Consider the following 17,435-nt stretch of genomic DNA (forward strand, 5'->3'; position numbering starts at 1 on the left):
TGGGCCTACAGGCTGTTGGGTGGTGCTTGGTCTTGGCGCTCACAGGCCAAGATGTCAGCCCAGCAGCACAGCAGCTGTGTTCACGGGCCGAATGTCCCCCAGTGTATCTGCCACTGGCGCCTGTGTCCCCAGGGTGAGCCTCAACCGCCCCCCACCTCTGCAGGAGACCCTCCAAGAACAGCAGGTAGGTCTGGCCCAGGCTCCCATCAAATTACTGCTTCTGCCCTGGGTTCTGGTGCGTGTGAGGTTTTGTGCGGCCCTTGAGGAGTGGGGTCTCTGCTCCCTCATCCTGTGGGGCCCCTGCAGTCAAGGCCCGCTGTCTTCACAGCCAGATGCTCTGGGGGCTCCCGGTGCCGGACCCCCGGGCTGCGGAGCCTGACGTGGGGCTCAGAGCTCTCACTCCTCGGGGGGAACCTCTGCAGGGTCATTATTCTCCAGTGTGTGGGTTGCCCACCTGGGGCTAAGGGACTCTTGCTGTCTCGTCGTCGTTCCTTCTTTATGTCTTTAGCTAAGGGACTCCTACTGTCTCGTCGTCGTTCCTTCTTTATGTCTTTAGCGATAGAAGATATTTTCTGGCAGGGTTTGGTCTTTTCCGTGGATGGTGGTTCTGCAGGTGGTTGTGATGTTGGTGTGCTCGTGAGAGGAGGTGAGCTGCTCTCCTGAGATGACTTGTGATGAAATTTTCAATCATTTTGGAATAGGTCCCACGAGGTGGCCAGAGCTGGCTGTCCCCTGTGCAGAGGCCCCCTGGGTGGCACGTAGACCTGAAGAACGGTCCCCTCCCAAGGCCTGCACTCCTCCTACAGCCCAAGCCTCAAGGGGTTGACTGTGGGCAGTATCCTCTCTGGGCTGTTCCTGCCTCCTGGGAGCACCCACAGAGCACAGACTCCTGCTGAGGGCCATCACGTGGCAGGTGCCCCATGGTCTTGGGGCTGCCCCCAGATCCAGGACGGGGTGACACAGCTTGCCTCATCTTGGTGGGGCAGGAAGAGGGACGATGGAGCGCCAGGCCGGCCCAGCAGGGGAGAGCACGAGGTGAGCATGAGAGGGGCGTGTCCGAGGGGCTCGGGGTAGATGGGAAGGGAGCACAGGTTGGTCCCAGGACTGGGACTCAGGGACGGAGATCTCCAGCAGCAGCAGCACCCCGCCCGGGACGGTGCGTGGGGGGAGCCTGCGGTGGGGGTGCAGTGCTGGGACCAGCCACAGCGGGGAGCCACCCGCCCTGACCGGAGGTGTCTGGAGCCTGGGGTAGAGGACACGGCGGTGGCCAGGTGGGGGCTGGGTGGGAGCAGCAGCTGCTGTCCCACTCACGGCCCTGAGTGTGTGGCTTCCAGCCCGTGGACCAAGGAGGCTGCTCCTGCCACAGCATCCTTATCCCAGCCCACTGGGAGGGAGGAAAGGAGAGGGGCAGGGTGAGCTTTGCAAGGACGAAACCAGAGACCCCATCTGCCGTTTCTGCTCACATCTAGGACCTGGTGGCGTGGCCACGGCTCAAGGCAGCAGGGAAGCTGGGAAATGAGCCAGGTGCCCACAGCAAAGGGCGGGCACAGAGCTCAGAGAGACAGCAGGCTGTGCCCAGGAACCAGGCATGCACCCCAGGCTTTCCAGGAGGGGAGACCTGGGCTCAGCATCCACCTGGAAGATGCCAACACGGCAGGTAAGAGTGAGCTAGAGGTGAGGCAGGGCCCCAACTGGGGCCGAGCTGGCAGGAGGCGGCTACCGTGGAGGCTGGGTGACAGCTACCTCGAGGGCCGAGGAATCAGGAGAACACGAGTGTCCATCTCCACGACTCCATGGGTAAGAAGGGGCTACACCACGTGCCCAGAATTGCTCGTGTCCCATCTTCCAGGAACGAGGTGAGTTCACGTCGAGGTTCACTGGGCTGAGCCCCACCCCTGCTGGTGCCTCCTCAGGACCCCGTCTCACTCCAGGTTTGGTGGTTGGTAGTACTGCTCCCACTTAGACCGATAAGGATGCTAGGGCTCTGATGTGCTCTAGCCCAGGTCCCCGGCCCACGTGCAAGACAGCCGCTGCCTCCCCGAGGTGCAGGTGGTGACCACCCAGGTGCAGGGTGCTGATGGGACTCCGAGAACTAAGCCACTGGCCGGGGGGTGGGGGGCTGGAGTGCCTGAGGGCAGCTTCCTGGCTCCAGGCCCCCCCCCCCCCCCCCCCCCCGCAGAAGTCCCTGCCTGAGGCTGTGCTTCAGACTTTTACCAAACTGAGAATTTTTATGCTAGTAGAGGGCTCCAGGAATGAAGGCTGCCCCTCGCCCTGGCAAGAACACTCCTAACTTTGTGACGGCACCCTCACTCCTCCTCACTCTGCCGCATTGAGGCAGACACTGAAAGCTATGTAGGAGTTTTCCAGGTGGAGGAGCAAACATATGCATGCCTTTTTTTTTTTTTTGCAGGTGGGAAATTATAGGATGGGTTAAAAAAACGTATATCTTTAGGTAAGAGCCAGGACTAGGGCGAGGCAAGTGAGGCACTCCCCTCAGGCACACAAGGGTGCACCAAAAATCATAGTCATTAAAAATAAGCAATAGTTTAATGTAATACTTTACTTTTAAATCAAAATTAATTAATGATGAACTTTCAAAGCAGGATTCCTGGTTGTCTTTTGCCCCAGTCCCCCGGGACTCGGCACAGCACGGTCGGTCGGCTTGTGGCCGCTGCCCCGCCGGCAGGCCCTCTTCGCCCTTACACTCCACTTTACGTATAAGCCGTTTTTCTTTTCTGTTTTTGCTTACTCTGTTAACGGTTGATCTGTTTTTCCCAATGGGATCTTGTGATGGAATAGAATGCATATAGTATTTCCTAGTAAAATGTATGGAAATTTTTGATTCAACAGTGTTCACTTCGAGGAGGCCCTGGGCTGAGGGTAAAACAGTGGCTTCCATCCTCAGCACCCCCTGGACTGATACGCACCACAGCCAGTGGCTGAGGCGGGTGCAGGGAGCCCGGCCAGGTCTGCTTAGCTGGGGCCCTGCGCCCCAAGGTGCAGGCTGGGCTGAGGCCCCACGGCGAGCCGTATGAGCAGCTGCTCAGTAAGCGAGCTCAGAAGCCCTGCCTTAGCTCACCTGAGGGCAAACACCTCTGGCCCCACGAAACCTCCCAGGGCCAAGGGGAAACCCTGTCCCCAAGGGGAGTCTGGTCATCAGAGGGGCTGCCTACTCAGACCCACAGACGCGGGGCCCTGACCCGAGCTCCCCCGACCCTGTCCCTGGTACACAGGCTCCCACGGTGAATTCAAGCTTTATTGCCGCCTCCGCCCAGGAAAGCATGCGAGGAGGGGCCAGGAGCAGGTGGGACGTGGGAGGGAGGCCCTAAGAAACGGCCCGCCAGGTTTCCCTGAGTGGTGCCCAGCCCCAGGGTCTTGGGGCTGGTTTGTGCTGCGGGAGAGGCCTCATCCCCAGGTGCCCCTCCCCGGGGTCCCCAGGCACAAAGAGGAGGGGAGCCCCGCCGAGCGCCTACCGGCGCGGTGACGCCCCGAGCTCACAGACCACATGGCGCGCAGCCCTCAGCAGTCCAGGCCGACAGACGCCAGCAGGTCCTCCAGCGCCCGCAGCTGCCGCTCTGCCTGCTCCATGGCGCTGCACGTCTGCGCGGTGCTGCCCAAGTGGAAGCGGATGTCGTCCACCAGCGGGATGGAGTCCGTCTCCTGCCGGGCCGTCACGGCCGCGGCCTCCTCCTTCACCGCCTCCACGAAGTCCTCCCGCTCCAGCAGCTGCGGACAGGCCAGCTCAGGGCACGCCCGCCACCCACCCTCAGCCACCCCGGGCCCACGCTCACCTTCTCGATGACCTTGGCCATGTACTTCGTGCACTGGTCCTCCAGGCGCGCCAGGCCAAACAGCTTGGCCACGCGCCACACGCCCACCACGCTGTCCTCGTCCAGCAGCTGGGCCAGGCCACGGCCACACAGCTGCTTCAGGCCTGGCAACAGGTACATGTCAGCCACACTCAGCACGTCGTAGGCCAACTCGGGAGGCAGCTGTGAAGAGAACGGAGGTGAGGAAGGGCACCCGAGACTTAAGAATGGGGTCCACGGGCCGAGCCAGGGGCTCACGTTGCAGGCCAGCTCTGCCCCGAGCCCCACAGCCAGAGCCCATGTTTCCCACCTGCTGTGGCAAGCACGGCCTCCAGAGGACGAGGGAAGCTGGGTGCAACTTTCACCCAGTCCAGGCGGGGACACCTGCTTGGCCGTCACCCCGTTCTCTGGGAGCAGCTGTGACAGGGATCCTACAGCCCACTGACCCTTGTGGGAGGAAGTGTGCTAACCCTGCCCTGGGCACTCACCGCGGAGAAACAGGAAACGAACCCCCTTCCTCAGTCACCCTATCGCTACAGTGGCCAGCGCACACGCGCACAAGCAGGCAGTGCACACCTGCCGCCTCCTCACCGGGGGCAGCTGCCTCGGGGCAGCCAAAGGGCCCTGTGGTGACCCCAACGCATCCCCACTGTTGCAGGAATTCAGGGTGACTGTCCCCGCCCACCCCATGGCTGGAAAACTTGGGGACCTCAGGTGGCTACACTGTGTCTCCAAGTGCCAGGTGCTCACGCCACGAGTCTTGTCACTCATTCTTGCCCTGAAACCAGGGCCCCTCCACCTGACAGAAACGTTCACACAGGACCCACACTCCAGCCTCATGGAGAACAGGCCTCCCAGAGCCAGTCCAGACCTGGGCGCTCCCTCTAAGCCCCGTGGTGACGTGGCCTGTGTAGCCCCCCCAAGCCCTGCCCAGCGCGCACACCTCGGTGTCGTCACTGTAGACGTAGTACAGCACATGGGTGAAGACGGCGGGCGAGACGTCGTGCAGGGTGATGGCCAGGAGGCCGCCTGACGCCTCCAGCTCCTCGTTCTCGCGGAAGTGGTCATCCAGCAGGGCCCGGAAGTAATCGCTGCGGCCACAGAAGAAGGCCTGTGGGAGGCTGGGCTCAGGATGGGCCAAGACTTGTGCCTGGAGGAGCTGGCCCGGGGCTTAAGGCAGGGGTGGGGGTCCGGAGGGAAAAAACTTAGTACCTTGTGACAGAGGAAGCTGTAACCGTCCACTCGGAAGCAGACATCAGGACAGCTGCTGAAGCCGTCGCAAGGGAAGGGCAGCTCGCCAAGATCACCCTGGCGGGGGACAGCAGAGCAGGTGCCACCAGAGCAGGCAGGAGACGGGAGAGCAGCCGGCCCCGGCCAAGAGCCCGTTCTAGCTCATCCTGGAGGACGACCGCTGCCCCACGTTGACTTAGATACAAGACAACTAAAGCAAGCAGGCTAGCTCAGAAAAGGGAAGCAACTGGGCTCTAGGTTTAAACCGCATACCCATCCCCAGACACGCCCCCTACCCACAAGCCCAGCCCAGGCGGGTGTGCTTACCCGGAGCTCGGGGGGCAGGGCACAGTCGGCCAGCAGGGCCAGGTCCTCCCGCAGCCGGGGGTCTACCTGGGGGGGCTCAATGGTCAGCACCTTCACACACGTGCCTGGCTTGGAAGCCACTGTGGAGGGGAGAACGCAGCTTCAGGGAGCCGGGCGGCCCGCCAGCTGCTGCCTGAGGCTCCGGGCCCCAAGTCCTGGACACGCACACTCACACTTGGCCTCCAGGTCGCCGAGCAGGTCCCACAGCTGGCACTGCTTGGCCAGACGCTCACAGTCGCCGACATGCTCCACACCGACGTCCAGGCAGCCTGGGTATGGGTGCAGGGCTGGGGGGAGGCTCAGAGCCTGAGGGGGCCCTCGGCTGCCCCGCGGCCGTGCCTCGGCCCACCACCCGAGTTCTACAGGACCCGGGACAGACGAGAAGGGCTCCTCTGTGGGTGGGAAAACCCAGCCCAGGAGGCAGCTGGAACCACCCTGCGCCCCAGGGGATGAGCCCCAGGAGAGAAAAAGTGGCGCCAAAGCCACGTCTGGGTGTGCTGCAGCCCCTCCCTACCCAGACCCAGGGCTCACCTGTGTACAGGTACTGCAGGAGGGCCCCAAAGGCCACGGGGTTGATCTGCAGGCAGAGACCGCAGGGAGACAAGGTCAGAGACAGCCGCTCAACACAAATTCCCTGCTCACCCTCTGCCCTCCCCATCCCCGGGAGGGACGCACCAGAGGGTGCCTGAGGACCACGACACTCTTGCCCTTCCATTTGGTGTCGAGCATGTGTGCGAAGTAGGTGCTGCGAGCACCCAGGATGCAGCGATGTGCCCGGAAGGACTTGCCGTGCACTAAGAAGACCACGTCGCTGTGGATGCCCTGCTCCAGGAGGCTGGGGGCAGTGGAGGGGGTCCTCAGCAGTGCCGCCCCCAAGTCCCCACACCGGCCACGCCCACCACAGAGCCTCTGTGCAGGGCTGTCTCGCGCTCAGTCTCACCGCAGCAGGCAGCTATAGTAGTAGTCCCGCCGCCGGTAGGAGGCCGTCACCTGCTTGTAGTCACGCAGGGCCCGGCGGATGGCCTCGCTCTGGGCCCCGTAGAGACAGCGCTCCCCATCGAAGGTGTTGGCCTCGCAGCGGGCTCCTGGGGACGGCAGGGCTGCCCAATCTGCAGGGCCATGGGGCTGCCCGCCACAGCTGGGGAGGGGCCTGGGGGAGAGGCGCAACTCCCCCTCCCCACCCCACCTACGGGGCCCGAGTCGCCCTGGGCCTGCTCGTGCCCCAGCATCCTCCCTGCCGGGGCCCAGGCACACGCCACACGCCACACAAAACAGACGGCTTGGAGGCCGGCCCTAATCTGTGCACTGGCAGTCTGGGGACACACCCTAGGCAGAAGAGTCCCCCGTCCTCACCTAACTGAGGTTCCTGGGGCAGAAAGACATACACAGGTTAGCAAATGACGTCAGGTGCTCTGAAAAAAAAGCTAAGCAAGATGAAGGGTGACAGTGGTGGCAGCTGCCACAGGAGAGGCTGTGGAAGGTCACTGTGGCAGAAACAAGGTGCAGAGACGTGAAATGAGTGAGAGCCATGCCAAGACCTGGGAAAGGCCTTCTGAGCAAAAGGAACAGCAAGTGCAAAGGCCCTGAGCGGCACGTGGGGAGGCAGCAGACGGCTGGCGGGGCGGGAGGGGGCGCCTGTCAAGGAGCAGCTCAGGGCAGGCCAGGTTCTCTAGCTCATGGGAAACACAGCAGGGAAGGCACTCAGGCCAGGAAGCAGGTCACACTGGCCGTGGGGCATGCCCACTGTGGCAAGGACAACACACGGTAGAGGACAGGGAGGGGCAGCCGCAGGGACGCTGACCCGGGGCTGCGGAGCTGAGGGGAGAACCGGCTCTGAGGGCAGAGCTAAGGGCATTGCTGACGGGGTGCGGGACTGAGAGGGGATGCCAGGGCCCCTGGGCACAGCCCACGTCCACCGCCCCACCCAGCCCTGCCCTGCGCACTCACCGTTGGCTAGCAGGTAGAGCACCAGCTCTTCGTGTCCACAGAGGCAGGCATAGTACCTGAGGGGGAGATGGGCGGGGCAGGGGCGCTGTCAGGCCTGCAGGCCCCGCCCACCCTACCCACCCCCTGCCCCCCCCCCCCCCCGGCACTCACAAGGGGGTGCTGTCCCACTTGTCCCGCACATTCACCTCCACGTCTCGCTGCTCCAGCAGGTACCTGGGCAGGGGAGGTCAGAGCCTAGGTCAGGATGGGTTTGGGGTCTGGAGAGGAGACCTGCGGAAGGGGAAGGAGGAAAGCCTCCCCAGGTGAGGGCAGAGACCAGAGCAGGACAGGCGTTTAAGGCAAAGGAGCCACGAAGAGTGGATGTGGGAGCCCCTGGGCGTCAGAGGCCCCAGAGCTGAAGAGGCTGAGCATCTGGGCTGAAGGCTGAAGGGAGGGAGGGAGGGAGGGAGGGAGGGAGGGAAGGAGGGGGGGGGAGGAGGAGGAGGAGGAGGAGGAGGAGGAGGGGGGAGGCCCTGCCTCCACCCGAACCCTCGGGCTGCATGGGGTGGCAGGTTAGCCTTCCCAGGGCAGAGGGACTGGAGGTGGACAGGACGACCAGGAGACTTGCAGGCGTCCTGGCAGCGTGGAAACGAAAAATGAACAGATTATATAGAAGGCGGAAGTCAGGAAACAAAGCAGCAGAGGAGACGGGTGAGGGGAGACCACGAAGAATGGTGATGGACAGGAACCCACTTCGAGGAGACGCCCAGGTTGGATCTCAGAGTGCACCACACTTTGGGGGCTACCAACTAACTCCCAGGTGTCACCCGACCCTGGGGAGGAGCCCGGAGAAGCTGCGGGGCTCAGGAAGTCCCCGACTGGCCCAGGGGAGGGCGCCAGGGGAGGTCGGGACCAGGGATGGGGGAAGGAAAACAGGTGCCTCATATCCCACATCAGCAGCCCCCTCCCCTCCCCGTGCGGCCCGCGGAGACAGCGATTGCAGCACCCGGGCTGCGTCAACCGCAATTAGGAGTTCCCGAACTTCTGAGAACCAGAGGCTGGTTCCGGGCCACAGGCGTTCCCAGCGCGGGGTCCGCAGCTCATCAGAGGAGCCACGTAGGGGGCGTCCCAGGCCTGCCCCCAGGGTCTGACCTCCGGGCCCTTCTCTTCTCTCTGCCCCTCTCCGCCTCCTCCGGGCGTCCGCGTGGCAGTCCTCCCCTCCGGGACTCCCGGAAAAAGTCACGCCAGCACCCGACCCCCGCGCCCCCGCTCAGAGAGCTGCCTGGACCGGGGCGGTCCTGCTTCGGCGCCCGGGCCGCCCCCCACCCCCACCCCGGCCAGGCGCTCCGCGGGCGGCCGACTCACACCCTCCTCGGGGCCACGGCTCCTCACCGCACTCGGCCCACGTCCCCCTTCCTGCAGCTGGAGAACAGGTCGCAGGTGTCCATGGCGCGGACGTCCCCGACCCCGGCCCGGCGACCCCAGGGCAGCGGCGAAGCCCCGCCGGATATAAACACGCCGCGCCGCGCCGCGCCCCGCCCGCTCCGCCCCGCCCGCTCCGCAGCGGCGCCTGGCGCCCGGAGGACCGACCCGGGATGTGCCCGCCCCGCCCCGCCCCTTAGTCCACCGCCTCCGCTTATCACACACGTTCTCCCCCCACTCCGCCCCCAAGCGCAAAAACCAGTCGCGCAGGCGGAGGCGCGGGGCCCGGCGTGCTCTCCGGGCGGCTTTAATGGGGTCCCGGGGCAGCCCCTCGGGGCGTCGGGTGGGGACGGGGATGGGGCCGAGGTGCGTCGTGAGTCGGGGGAAAGCGGGGACCCCGCGCCGAGGGCCGGGCGGGGCACAGCCCCTCACAGGTGCGTGTCCTCCTCGAATACGTCCGAGTCCTCGGGGTCGCGCTTGCCCCCCATGAGCGCGCTCCAGCCCCCCGGGCCGTTGACGGCGCCGCCGCCGTTCAGGCTGGGCTGCTTCTCCTGCATCTCCGACTGGCTGTCGCTGGCCACGTCCAGCGTGGGGTTGTCGTGGCAGCCGTTCTCCACGAAGCGCAGCTCCTCGCCGTGCGACTGCGGCGGGAGGGGCCGCTGGGAGAGCACGCCGGGCCCCCGCCGCCCCCGCTTCATCCCTTCACCGGGCCTCAGGCCGGCGGCCAAACCGCACGCAGGGAACCCCAGCGGACCCTGATGGACGCAGGCCCTTTCGGCTCTGGGTCCTTTCTTAAAATGACTACTGACCCTGCACACGGAACAGACCCATGGCCTCCCTGACACCATCTGGTCCCTCCCGCCAGCACCGACCCCTTCTAAAGGGGCTCATGGGAAACAGGAGCTTTGTGCCCGGGCCCCTCCTTTGCGGGGAGCCGCCAGGCTGCTGGAGCCTCCTGTTGACGCCAAGCCCCCAAGCCAGGGCCTGTCTGATGAGGCATCCACAGGAGCCCAGGCCTGCAAGGCCGCCCGCCCCCCAGCAGCGGCCCTGCGGGTGCAGCCAACGTCCCACTCCCTGCACCTCCAGCACCTAATGCGAGGCCGGCGCCCTGCAGAGGGCAACTGGGGGCCACGCCCTGCACTAGCGCCTCAGCCGCAGTCACCCCACCGGCAGATGGGGACACTGAGCCTCAGATGCCTGAGCTGGGCACCCCCTCACCGGCACCACCGCGGCCCAGCCCCCTGCCCCTGAGCTCCACGCTCGCTCACCACGTGTTTCAGCTTGGGCAGCCGGCGCTGCCAGCAGTTATAGAGCAGGCCGAGCACGATGATGACGACGCAGATGGCGCCGATGGCCACCAGCACCACAAAGAGCGTCCCGTAGTCGCTGCGTACCTGGCTGGCCCGCGCCTGGCAGCTGCCGGTGGTGGAGTAGTTCTGGATGCCAATCTGGGGGCGGGAGGGCCCGGTTCCTTAGCCGAGATCCTAGGGTGCCAGGGCTCCCCACAGGGCCCTTGGGGTCGGAGCTCAGGGACGGGGAACAGGCTTGCCCGATCTCCAGCCCACGCTGCCTGAGGGCGCCTCCACCCCCAGACTCCTCACAAACCCTGCTGCAGGCGGCCTTTGGCCCTAAACCCACCTGGTGGTGGCCCTAACCCCCCACTGAGGTTGGCCCCATGCCAGCAGTCACAATCCACACGGTCCCCACCAGCTTGAAAAAGGACACGAGCAGTTGTGAAGCTCTCTCCTCACATTCTCCACCACACACCGCAAGGAACTGCAAACACAGCTTCTACCTTGGGGGGCAGGGGTGTCCCGGTACCATTATGGCCATTGTGGGCCAGAGAGAGTGCACGTCCTCGGCCACCCCCAGTCTCCCAGCTTCCCCCCTCTTCCCACTGGAGTGGTCACCAATGTCATTTAGCGCCCAGCACCCCCGACACTGCGTTGTCTTGAGTGGGCGGCCTTCTCTGGCCAAGTGTCTGCTCTGTCCCCACCGGGTCAGGCAGACACTCTCCACAATCAGCATCTCGGGTGGAGGAAAGCAGGAACGGCGAGGTGCCGTGATCAGATGACAGGCGCCAGGGTGAGGGCACCGTCCACTGGCTCCGGCGCAGAGACCTGGGAGTCCCCTTTCTAAAGCCAGGTATTAGCTCTTCTTCCTGTGAACCACCTGTATATTTCCAGCACTTTCTCTATTCTCTTTTTAAGTTACCACGGCTCAGGTCTCCTGCTAGACTCACCACCAATGCGCGTGCTAAATCTGCCCACTAACGTATGTCCAAAGACCCAGCATGCCTTTCGGCCGAATCAGTCCGAATGAAACGTCCGGAAAAGCCAGAATACCCAGGGGAGGGGAGAAGCAGAAGGGTCTGTAAAAAAGGTTAAACCCCACTTTCCACCAGCCCCCCAGTGTTCGTGAACCCCAAGTCTCACAACTGGACCGGCCCCCGTGGCTACCCAGGTGGTGTAGGTACAGCATCACGGTGAAAGGCCCAGGCTCTTGAATCTCTCAGGCCTGGTCCAAAGCCTGGCTCAGCCACGCACTCGCTGTGCCATTTTGGGCAGGTCACCTCCCTGCTCTGGGTTTCAGCTCCCGTCTTAAATGGGGCACCTATGGTACTCAACAGGGGGCCTTATTTACTGCTTACAACCCCGGGGTGGTGCTCAGGGCCGGGTGAGAGAACCCAGTCTGGCACTCAGCACACTTATCAAAAAGCCGCAAACCACCACAGAGGCCACCCCCAGCCTGGCGTGGACTAGATAAGGAGGTGGGGCCTCAGCTCTGTCAACAAACACTGGAGGGCTCTCAAGGGACTTCCCTGGTGGTCCAGGGGCTAAGACTCCACACTCCCAATGCAGGGGGCCTGGGTTCGATCACTGGTTACGATACTAGATCCCACATGCCACAACTAAGAGTTCACATGCCACAACTAAAGATCCCTCATGCCGCAACTAAGACCCGACACAGCCAAATAAATAAATATATAAAAAACAAACTAAAAACACTGCAAGGGGCTTCCCTGGTGGCGCAGTGGTTAAGAATCTGCCTGCCGATGCAGGGGACACGGGTTTGAGCCCTGGTCCGGGAAGATGCCATGGAGCAACTAAGCCGCGGAGCAACTACGCCCGTGTGCCACAATTACTGAGCCTGCACTCTAGAGCCCGCAAGCCACAACCACTGAGCCCACGTGTCACAACTACTGAAGCATGCGCACCTAGAACCTGTGCTCTGCAACGAGAAACCACGACAATGAGAAGCCGCCGCATCACAACAGAGTAGCCCCCGCTCGCCGCAACTAGAGAAAGCCCGTGCACAGCAACGAAGACCCAACGCAGCCAAAAATAAATAAATAAAAAACAAACAAACAAACAAATACTGCAGAACTCTTGAGAACTAAGGGGACTGATAAGGCCCCTGGATTCCAGTGAATGGACGGGGCCTGGAGGACACGGGCTGTCCTCAAGAAGGGAGGTGAGGAACTGCACTTCCTCCTCTGGGGAAGGTGGATCTGGAGTAGAGGTCGGCCAGCCTGTCTCCTCAGCCCAGGTCCCTGGGGCTGGCCAGGTGGGCGGTGGACTGCCTGGGTCGCCCCACCCCACCCCACCCCGGGGCCCCCGAGCTGGCCCAGCGCCGCGACTCTCAGTGGGGAGTGCCTGGTGACACTTTCTTTTGTGCCTTTGGGAACTGTGCCACGTTCTCCCCACCCACCAGGCTTCTGCACGATTTCGAAATCTGCACGATTTCGCTTCTCTGCCGTCCACCAAAGAACTCCGCTTACCCTCCAAGATCCCCTCGGGGGGCCCCTCCCTCTGCATCCTCTCCTGACCACCTCCCTCCGCGGCTTGGGTCTGCGCCTGCTGTCGCATGTCACACGCACCGCAGCTGGTAGCTCCGTGCTCCTCGGGAGCTGGGCCTCGGAGACCGGAGACAGGAGCTGTCCAGAGCTGCTTCAGGCCGCACCCCGCCACGCAGGCCCTCACGCCTCAGGGAAGGCAGCCCCGCCCCAGAGTTTTAGGGGTGCAGGGAGCACGGCCACGCTCTTACCTCCACCAGGCTCCTGCGGATGTCGCCCAGCATGGAGAGGACGTCTTGAGTGGGCACCACCCCTAGGGAAACGCACCATCAGCACAGCCCTGGCCGCAGAGCTGCTCGGGCTCCTGACCCTCGGACCCCATCTGAGCCTCCGAGCCTCACTCCCCAGCGTGGAGCCCACACCGACCATGACCCGTACCTGCTGCCCACCCGCTGGCCCCTTCCAGAAGCCACACCCACGGCCCCTCCCCCACCACACAGAGTACACGGGCCTGCGCCTCCCTCCCGACCAGGGTGCACTCATCCTCCTTCTCTCCAGAACCCAGGCCTGTGGGCGTCACTGAGCCCTGAACCAGGCAGTCCAGCTGGGCCTCAGCTTGCCCTCCCCACAGCCCCCACTCACCCTGCTCGCCCACCAAGGTCATCAGCAGGTGCCGCTCCTTCTCGCTGGGCTTGCTCAGGGAGATGTGCCAGTCCCCGTGGCGGCTGCGGCCGTGGCGGGGCAGCGCCTCCTCCACCAGGGCCAGGAGCTGCAGCCCCCGGTGCCGCCGGAACACCTCCTGCGAAGGCAGAGAGAAAGCCCCGCGTTCGGTGAGGGGTGATGCCCCCTGACCCCAGCCTCTAGGCCTGGGCCCCTCTGACCCGGGAAAGGCCAGCGGGCTGCCCAGAGTGGCTGCTCAGGGACCTCTGGGGACCACGGAGGAGGCTGTGACCCTGGCCTCGGGGGACAGTGGGCACAGGAAGACCTGAGTCCACTTGGTCCCTGCAGGCGTCCAGGTGCCCCCTCCTGCCTTGGCCTCTTGCACTCACGCGGGGCCTGGTGTCCAAACGTGTCATGTGACGGACGAGTATGTCGGGGGGGAGGACAAGAGAGTGCGCGTCAATACGGCCACCGAGGTGGGAGGCATCCTCCCCAAACTCCCCTCCGCCTGTCACTGGAGAGACAGGGCTCAAAGCTGGGCAGTCAAGAAAGAGTCTGCTGTAGAGAACGAAGGTGTGGACACCGAGGCGGGAAAGCGGGGGGTGGGGATGAACTGGGAGATTGGGGTTGACATATATACACTAATATGTATAAAATAGATTAAAAAAAAAAGACGCCTGCGTCCTCGCAGGGTGCAGCGGTGCCCAGGACAATTAGCAGAGATGGCCATAATGGTAGACCCCTGGCCGCAGGGAGGGGCAGGAGAAGGGAAAGGAGACTTCTTTCCCATCTGGCGCTCTTGTGCTGCTGAGATTTCCTTCAGCTTGTACACAGGTAATCACACAAAAACAAAAACAAGAGGCTGGCAAGAGGCTGGCACTGAACAGGAACTTGGCACGGGGCAGGAGGCCTTGCCTCTGGCTCCCAGCCCGTCACTGTCCCTTCCTGGCCCGTCTGGGAAGAGGCCCTCCTCTGGCCGGGTCCCCCGACCCCTGGCCCCCAGCAGCCCCTCCCTCCTGTACGTGGGCTCCTATCTCCAATGCTCCCAGCCGCGGGGCCGCGAGCCAGGTGTCTCTGCCCATGAGACCCAGGCGTCTCTCCAGGCCAGCCTTGTGGGCTCTCCTTTCTGCTGGGGCCCAAGCTAAGGAGCGTGGCTGTCACGCTACTGACGTGATGAAGGGCCTTGTTGCCATGGCAAGTGCCCAGTGCAGGCTCTCACGAGTGTTAGGCTCAGCAGCCTAAGAGAGGCCTGCTCAGTTCCACACCTGGGAGAAGGCTGGTACCTGGAGATGGCCCGAGCGAGCGGCTCGGGAAGCCCCAGCTCCTGAAATGGCCGCTACCGTCCGTGTGTGCGCGTGCAGGGGAGGGGCAGCCGCGCCTGAGCCCTCCTTGGGGCGGCGCCTCCCCGTGTGTGTGGGGGCTGCAGCCCTGTGCGCCACCACCTGCGCACACCCCCCATTTTCAGGGTCCAGACGTTTGCCTGGCTTAAGCCCTAGACCCACAAAGTCAGTTCTGGGAGGGTCTGATGACTAGGTGTCTCATACATTCATTCTGTAGATGGGAAGTGAGTGTCAGTGGCTTTGGAATCAAATATGGACTCAAATCTTGGTTCTGCCATTCATCGGCTCTGGGACCTTTAGCAACACACTGCACCTCTCCGAGCCTCAGTTTCCCCATCTGAAAATGTGGGCATCGGGCCTAAATCCGTGGGCCTACTGTGAGGATTGAAAGGACTTATTCAGTCATAGGTGCTGGGACGACTGGATATCTCAGCAGAAAAGAAAAAACATACCTGGACTCATAGGTCACACCATACACCAAAGTCAATTCCAGATGCATTTCATATCTAAAGCTTTTAGAAACAAGCATGGCCTTGGAGTAGGCAAACATTTCTAAATTGGACCCGACGAAACCACTAACCATGAACGAAAAAACTGATAAGTTGGAGTATTTTATGATGAAGTTTAAAAAAATTAAGAACTTCCATTTATCAGAGGGTACTATTAAGAGGGTGAAAAGGCACCCCACAGGGTAGGAGAAAACATTTACAATATGTATACGAGACAGAGGTTTCATATCCAGGACATATAAATAATTTACAGACATCAATAAATAAAAAGTCAGATAACCCAGTCAATAAATGAGCAAAAGATCTGATGAGGCACTTGACCAAGAGGCTAAAACACACATGAAAAGCTGTTCAACTTTGTTAATCATCAGGGAAATGCAAAGTAAAGCCACAAAGTAGTGCCACCACACTACATACCTCGCAAAATGGTTAAAATGAAAAACAACACCGATGGCCGGCAGACGCGGCAGCCCCAGAGCACCCGGGTGCTGCCACGGTGTCACTGGCACAGTCACCGTGGAAAGTCGCTGGACGGTATCCAGGGAAGGTGAACGTACGCATACACGCTGACCCCACGGCGCCACCCGTTGGAATGTGCCCGAGATGTCACAGGAAGACAAATACTGTGCGATCCCACTAACATGAGGGGCCCAGAGCACTCAGATTCACAGAGACAGAAAGTAGAAGGGTGGCTGAGAGAGGGGGGAGATGGAGTTGTTTAATGGGGACAGAATTCCAGTTTCTGCAAGATGAAAAAGTTCTGGAGATCTGTTTCACAATAATGTAAATGTACTTAACACAACCGTACACTTAAAAATGATTAGAATGATAAATTTTATGTTAGATTCTTTTACAATTAAAAAATCCACCGTAAAAAATAATATTGACTAATTCGGTGGATGTCAAGTATTAAATGAGAATAACAAACCAGACAAAAACAGGGAAACTGAATGAAAGCTATAAGCTTCTATGTGTTCTTTGGGAAAAGAACAGAGACATTAACTTTAGACTTCATTGTTCAAGTATGTGCCCCCCAAACTCCAGAGTCTCAAGTCCCCATGAAAGCCATGAGAGCTCCTTGAAGAATGTTGATTCCGTGTCCGGGGAAGGGAACATTCAAGAACAGCCTGGAACATCCTTGTGCACAGAAAGCAGGGAAACTAGCAAACACTAAAGGTTGGTCAAAAGGACTCAGAAGCCAACTCTGAGTTGAGGCTTTCACTGGCCAAAGATGGCGTTGTAGGCAACGCAGGCTGCCTGCACTCAGTTCCACAAGGATCAAGTCTTAAGCCACTGCAGTCGCTGACCTACACTCTGAGAGGAATGCAGGACGAAGCATTCTGTGTCTGGATATATGGGCCCCCAGAGAGTTAACATGTATACTAAGGAAGAATGGCATTGACCCCAGATTCCTGCACTGTCCCACACACAGAAAAGCACTCAAATCGTTAACTGAGACGTCTGGTCCTCAAGGCCAGCAGTGACCTTTCCCTGAGGTCTCCGCTGCATGCGTCCCCTTCACCGAAGTTCATATGTATCCTGGCTCGTCCACCCGAGAGGCTGTCTCCCAGGCCACCGTCCTCAGTCAGACCCTGAATGAACTCGACTCACAGCCCTTACCTCGTGCTTTCTTTCCAGTTAACAGAGTGAGCATCAGTAAGACTAATAACTGCACTGCCCTGGATTGAAACACACCAATGACGTTACAATCTATCACTTTATAAAGATGCTGGGAAGAAGAGAACACCTCGTTGGTCACTTGTGGATTAAACGTGCGCATGTACCTTCACTTTTCTACCAAACACACTAAGCAAGAATGAAGGTTTTTTCTTTTAAGGTCTAAAACCACAAAGACAAAACCACAACAAAACAGCAGAGGAGACAAGAGCCACAGCATGCGATCACCGGAAGCGGATGGATGAGTCAGAGTTTCCCAGTTCAGCAAGCCCGAGAGAGCCAGACGCTGAGGCAGGCGGGGAGAGCTGAGGAGCACCCAGACTTCTCGCCCAACTTGCCAAACGCTCTGGATAAGTGGCACTGGCTCCCTCTGGGAGAGAGAATGGAAACGGCACCAGCACAGGACCACACTGAGAGTGTGTTTAAGAAGCGATGGACCCCTAGTTCCCCCTGACACCGCACAGCTGACAAACATCCCTTCTCCCTGCAGAAGACGGGACGCTTGTTCTTTAATGATGGTAAAATAGAGGGTCTCTGACCTTGAGGACACCAGACCCAGCCGTGGGAGGGGCTCACACTGCGAATGGGTGCGGTGAATAAACTCACCCATCAGGCACGTGTGTCCTAACACAGAAACACAGCCCTCTCCCAAGCTGCTCCCAGAACCCTGGCGGCCAGCCCCATACCCTCCCCGAAGGAC

General features: G+C 61.1%; 2 protein-coding genes across 15 annotated transcripts in view; both read right to left on the reverse strand.

Moving 5' to 3' along the window:
- Positions 1–813: 813 nt before the first annotated feature.
- ABTB1 (ankyrin repeat and BTB domain containing 1) lies at positions 814–8,889 on the reverse strand. Of its 11 annotated transcripts, XR_013830312.1 has the most exons (13): positions 8,724–8,889; positions 7,503–7,565; positions 7,353–7,408; positions 6,346–6,490; positions 6,081–6,240; positions 5,937–5,982; positions 5,573–5,764; positions 5,367–5,485; positions 5,022–5,117; positions 4,753–4,920; positions 3,792–3,992; positions 1,744–3,726; positions 1,604–1,635 (listed from the first exon to the last, which is right to left on the reverse strand). XR_013830312.1 is itself a non-coding variant. In XM_079935272.1 (12 exons), exons 5-12 carry the CDS (start codon positions 6,132–6,134, stop codon positions 3,520–3,522), a joined length of 1,083 nt encoding a protein of 360 aa, XP_079791398.1. In that variant the 5' UTR covers positions 6,135–6,240; positions 6,346–6,490; positions 7,353–7,408; positions 7,538–7,565; positions 8,724–8,889; the 3' UTR covers positions 814–3,519. The 11 variants fall into 11 exon arrangements, 10 of the variants coding, with proteins under 10 accessions (XP_079791398.1, XP_079791395.1, XP_079791394.1 ...); XM_079935272.1 differs by having other exon boundaries at positions 814–3,726; positions 7,538–7,565; XM_079935269.1 differs by having other exon boundaries at positions 814–3,726; positions 5,579–5,674.
- A 146-nt stretch (positions 8,890–9,035) lies between these two features.
- PODXL2 (podocalyxin like 2) overlaps positions 9,036–17,435 on the reverse strand; it is a 31,934-nt gene continuing 23,534 nt past the window's right edge. For 3 of the 4 annotated variants that reach the window (XM_079935262.1, XM_079935261.1, XM_079935259.1), the window contains 4 exons: positions 13,192–13,348; positions 12,801–12,862; positions 10,022–10,201; positions 9,036–9,394 (listed from right to left, as the gene is read on the reverse strand). In XM_079935262.1, coding sequence (XP_079791388.1) covers positions 9,182–9,394; positions 10,022–10,201; positions 12,801–12,862; positions 13,192–13,348 — 612 coding nt within the window. In that variant the 3' untranslated portion in view covers positions 9,036–9,181. The remainder of the gene's footprint in view (positions 9,395–10,021; positions 10,202–12,800; positions 12,863–13,191; positions 13,349–17,435) is intronic. The other variant, XM_079935260.1, reaches the window with a different exon arrangement.

The sequence above is a fragment of the Stenella coeruleoalba genome (genome assembly GCF_951394435.1).
Source record: "Stenella coeruleoalba genome assembly, chromosome: 10".
Classification (NCBI taxonomy): Eukaryota; Metazoa; Chordata; class Mammalia; order Artiodactyla; family Delphinidae; genus Stenella; species Stenella coeruleoalba.